General features: G+C 53.0%; 1 protein-coding gene across 1 annotated transcript in view; it reads left to right on the forward strand.

Annotated features, from left to right (window-relative positions):
* ARMH1 (armadillo like helical domain containing 1) overlaps positions 1 to 8,966 on the forward strand; it is a gene marked incomplete in the record, with an annotated part of 56,082 nt that overhangs the window by 46,014 nt on the left and 1,102 nt on the right. Inside the window, 1 exon segment of the mRNA XM_027773916.1 lies at positions 8,747 to 8,869. Coding sequence (XP_027629717.1) covers positions 8,747 to 8,869 — 123 coding nt within the window.

The raw sequence follows: 8,966 nt of genomic DNA on the forward strand, positions 1-8,966 counted from the left end.
CAGAGTCATTTTTGCTTTCTCTTGCCCTCTCTAATGAGAGACAGAGAAGGGGTGATGAAGCAGAGAAAGAGACAGGTATTTTCCACAGGGTCTTGCAGGCTGCAATCCTCCTGCCCCACCTCAGTTAGCTGGGAACACAGGTGTGTGTGACCACGCCTGGTGTGTTCGGGTTGTGAACTGGGCTTCCCACGTGGCTCCAGCATTGCACAGCAGTCCCCTTCCGCTTGTGCCTCTGCAGCTGGGCAGGAGTCAGTCCTCTCAGCTGCTCGTTCTTGGAAACCTACTCAACCTTTTTGAGTCTTAGAGTTCTCTGAAATGAAAGGTGAGGAAAGGCCCACGGTTTAGGGCTGACACCTGCAAAGCCCTCAGAAGCCGGGGCTGGCCTACATCTGCAGCCCACTCTCACTCTAGGTCCCAGCCAGACCTCCATCGCTTCCCTGACCACAGACGTGACACGGCACTGTCCAACATTTCAGTCGTCCAACATGTCACGTTCTGTATCCCAGCCCCTCTGTTTTCCCTATGACTTTTATTTTTATTTTTAAAAATTTGCTATAGAGGGGACCAGCAGGTGGTAGGTGGTTAAGACATTGGACACTCCCACATGGCTGACCACGGTTCAAATCCTGGACCTGTTCGTTTGCTTTTTCACTTTCTCTCTCTCTCTCTCTCTCTCTGTCTCTCTCTCTCTGGTCAAATTAAAAAATGAATAAATGGGGACCAGCAGATAGTATGATGGCTATGTCACTGGACTACCATGTGGTTGACCACAGTTCGAGTCCCAGACCCAGTGGCTTAAACTCATGCCAGGTGTGTGTGTGTGCATGCCCAAGAGGAGAAGGGATTGCGGCGTGGCCATTCCCCCGGGGGGTGATTTCTCGCTTTCTGTCTCTCTGTCTCTCTCTGGCGAGCACACATGCTCTATAGCAAAAAACTCTCAAAAAAAAAAAAAAAGAATAAATAAATAATAAAATAAATAATTCTAAAAAATAACACAAAAATTTGCTATAGAGGTTGTGCAGTTGTCAGAGACTAAGAGAGTAGAAAAGTATGAAAGCACCCCCGCAAAGAGATGGCCATGTCACAATCCCTCCTCCTCCATTCTCCTCTCAGAATTTTGGACACATGTGTACACTTACCCAGTGTTGCTTTTCAAGCTGTTTTTCATGGTCCAGGACTCGAACTATGCAGTCAAACGTGTGGGATTGAGCCACCTTAACCACCGTGCACCAGCTGGCCCCTCCCTGTGACTGTCAACTCACATGTCACCTTACCCAAGGAAGCCTTCTCCTGAGTTCCTATCTCCTAACCCCCTCAACGTCCCCAACCACCCTGGCTTCCTTTGTGTTCCGATGGCGCCTATGACCCTGCGTCCTCAGGTCAGTTTCCTTGTCGGTATCCTGCTACACTGGGATGTCACTCAGGGCAGGACTGTGTCTTAGTCCTCCTCATTGCCCTCGCGCACGAGCCTGGCACAGAGATGCTCAGTAAGTGCTTCGGTGAGAAACCGACTGAATCAATGAATAAATCGGCGACTGCTTGAACTTAGGACGGTCAGGTCAAATGATCAAATGCCTCTACCGGTGTTTGTGGTGCGGCGCTTTCTGAACGAGCCTAGAAGAGGCTGGGACCAGCAGTTAGCGCAATGGCTATGTCGCTGGACTCCCACGTAATCGACCGCGGTTCGAGTCCCAGACCCGGTGGCTTAAAACTCACGCCGGGCGTGTGTGCGTGCGTGCCCAAGATCCCGAGAGGAGAATGGAGGAGAAGGGATTGCGGCGTGGCCATCCCCCCGGGGGGTGATTTCTCGCTTTCAGTCTCTATGTCTCTGTCTGTCTGGCGAGCGCACGCGCCCTATAGCGAAAACCTCTCAAAAAAAAGGAGGGCCACAGCGTCGGGCGTGCGGAGAGGCGTAACTGGCCGCGGTGCTCTGCAGATGTTTGCGCCAGGACTAGCCGTTCTGCTTTGGGGATAAAGTGGCAGCCGTGAAGTTTAACACTCAAAAAATGATTCAGTGAATAAATCTTCCTTTCTTTCTTCCTTTTACTTTTATTTACATTTTAGTTATTTATCTATTATTTAAATTTGATCAGAGAGGGACAGAGTGAGAGACAGAGAGAGCTAAAGTGAGAAAGCAAGCCTCCAAGTCCAGGACTCGAACCACAGTTGGCCGTGTGGGAGTCCAGCGCTCTTAACCACTACGCCACCAGCCAGCCCCAAATCTTCCTTTTTCCAAGGAGCTCCAGGTGTCACAGGTATGAAACATAAAGCATCAAGTGGAAAATGAATAGACAAAGCAAGGTGTCTCCTGGAGTACTTGGCCCTGCACGGGCAGAAACTGCTGTCTGGTTAGGGAAGTTTGATAAGAATGTCTTCGCCTATCCGTTTCCTTTCTCTTTTCTTTTTAATTTGTCAGAGGGCATGTGCCCTTGCCAGAGGGAGAGGTAGAGGGAGGGAGAGAGGAAAGCACACCGCTCCCAGAGAGAATGGTCACGCTTCAATCCCTCCTCCTCCACCTTTCCCTTCTTTCTGGATTCTGGGCATGTGATGTGTGCACCGTGTGTTCTCCAAGCCCCCGGGTTAGAGATTTGAACTGCCCTGGCAGCCACGTGGGATTCAGCTCCTTAACCAGCAGGCTGCGGGCTGGCCCTCCACCCATTTATCTCTACCCCGAATGCCCACCAAGTCACTTCTTGCTGCAGGAAGCGCTCCCTTGGGCACTTTCCCAGGGCACCAGGGAGCTGCCAGCGTGTGCCTGGCAGGGGCTCAGCGCTGAGAGATGTGCTCCAGCCAAGCCAAGTACAGTGGGGTAGAAAGAGGAACCCAGGGCCAGCAGATGGCTACGTTGCTGGACTCCCATGTCAACCACAGTTTGATCCCGGGACACGGTAACAAAAAACTCACGTCAGGGGAAACAAAAAAAAAAAAAACCTCACGTTAGGCACATGTGCCTGCGTGCCCAAAATCCCGAGAGGAGAATGGAGAAGGGATTGCAGTGTGGTCATCACCTGCCCCCCAAGGGGGGATTTCTCACCTTCTCTCTCTCTCTCTCTCTTTGGCAAGTGCACACACCCTATAGCAAAAATCTCTCTCAAAAAAAAAACAGGTGTGGGGGGAGAGCCAAGGGCCAACAGGTAGCATGGCGCTTATGACACTGGACTCTCACATGGCTGAGCATAGTTCGAGTCCCAGACCTGGAGGCTTGAAAATCACAGCAGGCGCATGTACACACATGCCCAAAATCCCAAGAGGAGAAGTGACTGCAGCATGGCCATCCCCCCCAGAGGATGGTTTCTCACTTTCACTCTCACTGTCTCTGTCTCTCTTGAGCAAGGGCACACACCCTAAAACCTTTAAATAAATAAATAAATAAATAAATAAATAAATAAATAAATAAATAAATAAATAAGGGAGATCCAAAAAATGAGTTGCATTAACTCATGCAGAAGGAAGAAGGGGTTTCATAACCAGATAGGAGAACAGCAAGAAAGACTTGGGTGGTTGGTTGTTGGGGGGGGGAGGGTAGGCACCAGCAGCCCCGCCTATTACTTACTGCCAGCAGGCAGAGGAGAGCGTCTGCAGGAGACCCGGGAGGCCCGGTGTGCTCGCACCTTCCCGGCGTGGTCCGGTCCCCTCCGCAATGCTGTGGCATCTGTGATTCCAAATCAGGACCCCACCTGAACAGGCAGGTGGGGCTTGGGGAGACCTGAGATTTCCAGGCCAAACTGAAAGGCCTGGGTGAAAGGGGCAGCCCGACGCACTGGGAAGTGTTTCTGAGTGAAACAGGCTTTCCTGAACCAGGGAAGGTCACAGAGGATGGGGCCCTAGAAGGCCTGTCACCAGAGTGCCCACGAGCACAAAAGGGGTAGCACAGGGCATCCTCGATCTTCCACCTGAGTGCGTCCATGGTTCTGCAACTGGGAAAACAGAATGCAGCAAAACTGCTCTGTATGAGGCTTCAGGCCTGGGCCCTCTGCTGTACCCGGGGCTCTGGGGGTTGGCATGGAGAGGAGACCCCTCCCTCCCAGGCACAGGGCAGGTGCCGGTGGACCGGGAGTCTTGCTGTGCCTTTCCGCAGGTAGGTACACCAGCCAGCGTGTCCTCTCCTTCCTGACTCTGAGGCCTGGCGTGGGAGTCAGCTTCCCCCACCCTTGTGCTGTTTGCAGCCGACGCAGTTCAGCAGCGAGCAGGGGGGCGGAGTGAGTGTGCAACACAACCTGGGGCTGCTGGCTGTCTCTCCAGCCTGTGCCCTCTGAGACCAAGGCTCGGGGTTACTGTCATGCCGGCTTTCTGCCAAGGTTACTGATGGCTCCCGCACGTTCACTGCGGAGCAGCGGATGTTTACTTGGAGGGAAGCAAGTGGCGTTTCCAGGAGCTGCAGGCAGTCTCTTGTGAACCCATCTGTGTGCTCTGCAGACCTGCGCACTGTGGCGGAAGGGCCACATCCGTCGCCTTTCCATGGTCCTGGATCATAGGAAGTGTGGGCATTCGTGGAGCATCACGTGGCCCTGAGCTAACTGAGGCATCTGCGTCCTGGCTCCACACGACTCTCTCGAGTTGGCCATGGAAAAGGAGGGCTAGGGCCGCAGCAGCTCTGGCTTTCCAGCTGGCGGGTGGGTCTGAGATGGGACTGGTCCTGCAGCGAGGGCAGACCACCGCCCCAGGGTCACCGCCACCGGGCTGGCAGTTTCTAGGACTCAAGTGGCTTTGGCCTACAGGGATGCAGAACCCAGTCCGTCTTTTCAACATTTATGGAGCATGCCCGTGTGCCTGGGATGGTTTGGGGCTCCGGGTAAACAGAGATGTGTCAGATCTGCAGAGTTCACACGCTGGTGGAGAGACACGTGTTACTGGATGGTACCAGAATTCCATGGCAAAAACACAGCACTTGGGGCCAGTAGATGGTGTGGTAGTTAAGGTGCTGGAGTCCCACATGGGTGACCACAGTTCAAGTCCCAGACCTGGCAGCTTGCTTTCTCTGTGTGTGTGTCTCTCTCTGATCAAATTAAAAGGTAAATAAATACAGGGACCAGCACCTGGCGTAATGGCTATGTCGCTGGACTCCCATGTAGTCAACTGCAGTTCAAGTACCAGACCCGGTGGCTTAAACTCATACCAGGCACGTGTGCGTGAGTGCCCACGATCCTGAGGGGAGAAGGGAGAAGGGATTGTGGTGTGGCCATCCTTCCCGGGGGGTGATTTCTCACTTTGTGTCTCTGTCTCTCTCTGTCTTTCCGGTGAGCGCACATGCCCAATAGCAAAAACCTCTCCACAAAATAAAAAATAAATACATAAATAAAGTTAAATAAATAATCTTTTCTTTAGAGGTTTTTGCTATAGGACGCATGTGCTTGCCAGACAGACAGAGAGAGACAGAGAGACAGAAAGCGAGAAATCACTTTAAGCCACCGGGTCCGGGACGCGAACCGCAGTCGACTACATGGGAATCCAGCGACATAGCCATTACACTAACTGCTGATCCCAATAAATAATTCTTAAAATAAAAAAAAAAAGAAAGAAAAGAAAACAGCCGTCTGGACTCAGAGATACAGGACACTCCTATGTCTGTGTCCTGAGTGGAAAGTGGAGGCAGGGGCAGCACAGGCCAAAACAGCTTCCTGCAGGCTGACTTCTTAACAGAAAGTTGGGGGGCCGGCGGGTAGCATGGTCGTTAAGGGCACTGGACTCCCACATGTCCGACTGCAGTTCGAGTCCTAGACCTGCCAGCTTTCTCTCTCTCTCTCTCTCTCTCAGTCTCTTGGTCCCCCCAGAGGAGATAGCCACACCAAAATCCCTTCTTCATTCTCCTTGTGTCATTTGGGGCATAAACACACATGTGCCTGGCATGAAGTTCAGGCTGCCAGGTCTGGGACTCGAACCATGGTCAGCCATGTGGTATTCCAGCACCTTAACCACTACATCACCTGCTGGCCCCAGATTTAAGCTTTTTGACCTCCTTCCCTCCTGCTGTTTTCAAGGTTTTTTAAGACAGAGCTCAAGCATATTTGCTGATTCAGGAAAGTGTGTGAGTAGGAGGGAGTGGGTAAGAGGGCCTCCTGGCCTGAAGTCAGCATCCACCCTGACTCAGCACCCGCTCTCCGTGTAAAACTGCACGTCTCTTCCAGTTCACATCCCTTTCTTCCAAGCCCTTTCCACAGCCTTTCCTGGCGGAGTGGCTGCAGCACGGAGCAGTCACCATCAGGCTCGGAAAGGTGCAGTTAGTCCGGAGAGTTTCTCTTCAGATTAAAAAGTCTTTTGCCTCCAGGGCTGGCGGGTTATGTGGTGTGAAGGCACTGGACATTTCCACATGGCCAACCACGGTTCAAGTCCTGGACCTGGTAGCTTGCTTTCTCACTTTTCTTCTCTCCGTGTGTCTGTCTCACATCTCACTTTCTGTGTGTCTCCAGCAAGCACACGTGCCCGATAGCATGAATCTCTTAAAAATAAATACATTTTAAAAAGCCTAAATCCTGCAAGCCCATGGCCTGGTGGTTAAGGCAGCAAGATCCCACATGAGTGGCTGCCCAGTTCAAGTCCCAGACCCAGTGGCTTGAGAAACACACTTGTGTATGCGTGCCCAAAATCCTGATAGGAGGATGGAGAAGGGATTGCACATGGCCACACTCTATTGGAGGGCTCGCTCTCTCGCTCTCGCTCTCGCTCTCTCTCTCTCTCTCTCTCTCTATCTCTCTCTCTCTCTCTCTGATGATCATACATGCTCTCTGGCAAATAAAAACAATTGGTCGCCAACTCATAAATATTCTTCTCCGTGGAAATTCCTAGGAAAAGGCAAGAGGCCACTGTGAAGAGAAGCCAGGGCACACCTGTTTTGTCTTCCCAGACGCCCGCTCGTCCTGCAGCGTGCGTGGTACCTTTGCACCTGCCGACAGAACTTCTTCCAGTGTAGAGAACTGTCCCACACAGATTCTCACCGCGTAAAATCTCCTGACAAAGGGCCCAGCAGGTGGCATGGGGATTAGGTGCTGGATCCTATATGGCCGGTTTTGCAGTTCGAGTCCCAGACCCAGTGGCTTGAAAAATATGCAGTATAACCACCCCTGCTGGCGTGGTGGTTAAGGTGCTGGACTCCCACATGGCCGTTTATAGTTCAAGTCCTGGACCTCATGATTTCCTTTTCACTTTCTGGTCAAATTTAAACAAACAAACAAAAAGAGTGATAATAACAAATAAAAATTAAGTAAACAATTATTTAAATGTTTTAAGAAAGAAAAATATACCAGGCACCTGTGCATGCCCGGAATCCTGAGAGGAGAATGGAGAAGGGACGGTGGCGTGACTATCCCCGTCAGGGTGACTTCTCGCCCTCCTTCTCTATCGCTGGTACACACATACTCTATTCAGCAAAACTGAAAAACTGAGAAAAATCTCCTGAGAAGGAAATAAAGGTTAATTATCACTCAGACAGGCAGTACTGGTAACGGTCCCCATGTGTCGGAGATGTAAGCGAACCTACAGAGCAACAAGAGCTCTCCATAAACCGCATCCCCTCGGGGACACACAGAGACAGGACACCGCGCTTACGTCCCGGGGGGAGAGCGTGTCCGAGCCGTCCTCCCCGCAGTAAGCAGGCGTGTCCCGTGTTCATCCCGGTGCACGCCGCCTTCCCATCCTACTTGCTCCCTGGCTCTCTCTGGTTCCTTTATTTTAATTTTTTAAGAAAGATTTTGTTATAGGGTACATGCACTTGCCAGATACACAGAAAGGGAAAAATCCCCCCCCAGGGAAAATGGCCCCCCCCTTTTTTTTTTTTTTCCAAAGGGTGCATACACTCACCAGAGAGAGAAAGAGAAGTGACACCTCCCTCCTGGGGGGATGGCCATGCCACAATCCCGTCCTCCGTTCTCCTCTTGGGATTTTGGGCACACACGCACATGCACCCAGCGTGAGTTTTAAGTCACTGGATCCAGGAATTGAACCACGCTCGGCCATGTGGAAGTCCAGTGCCTTAACCACCACACCACCTGTTGGCATCATTACCCACCTCTTTTATGTCACTTGCTCACCTTACTGTTGCCACCTCTCAGTACCTGCGCAAGGAAAGTTGGTGGGATGAATGGGTTCGCCCTTGTACCCCACCACCATGGAAGCGCGGGGTGGGGGCCCCATAGGTGCCAGTGCAGGTTTGCCGAACGGCTGGAGAAAGGCTGGGATGAATGGGGATTGTCTCCGGAAAACTGCGGGCGGTGCTCCACTAAAGTCTAAGACCCCAGCCCTCCTCTGCCTTCACCCTCCCTGTCTGTGTGCCTAGCCCCATTACGGGTCCCCCACCCTCTGCTCTGACATCCTCTAGGCTCGCCACCCCATCCTTCTTCCTCTTTCAGCAGTCTCTCGGGGTCTGGGCACCCTCCTCTTTTACAAAATGACTTAGGCATGTCTGTCTGTCCTCTGAGAGGTTGAGAGGCAGACAGGGTCCTCAGGGTGCACTCCCCCCCAGCCTGGGCTGTCCTGGGTGGCGGTACTCACACCCAAACGCTCAGCAAGGCTTGGGCTCGGAACCCAGGACCTTTCCGTGGTGGTCCAGTTCTGTCACCACTGAACCGCCAGCGCCTGGCCAGTCAGCTCCAAGGGCCGCCCTCCCGGGTCCCCCAGGCTGGCACAGAAAGGGTGCTAGGAAGGGTGGGTGAAGAGGACCTGGCCAGGGCTGGGGGAGGAAAAACGCTTGCTTTTAGGGGCTCTCTGCTTCCTCGGTGGGGACAGAGCCTCAGGCGGCCCTGTCCCTCCCCAGCCATCGAGCTGATCAAGGACCTGGCCAACTATGACGTGCGCCCGGCCCTGCTCAAGGGGCTCATGGCTCTGCTGACACCGTCCGTCAAGAAGACCTTCCAACAGCAGCCCAAGATCCTCGCTGGTAGGGACCCGCCCAGAGGGGGTTGCCGGGCCGAGGGGCGCTGCCGAGCCGAGGGGGGCTGCCGGGCCGAGCGGGGCCTCCTGCCTCCACGCGGTCC

Source organism: Tupaia chinensis, unplaced genomic scaffold (genome assembly GCF_000334495.1).
Source record: "Tupaia chinensis unplaced genomic scaffold, TupChi_1.0 Scaffold000387_1, whole genome shotgun sequence".
NCBI lineage: Eukaryota > Metazoa > Chordata > Mammalia > Scandentia > Tupaiidae > Tupaia > Tupaia belangeri.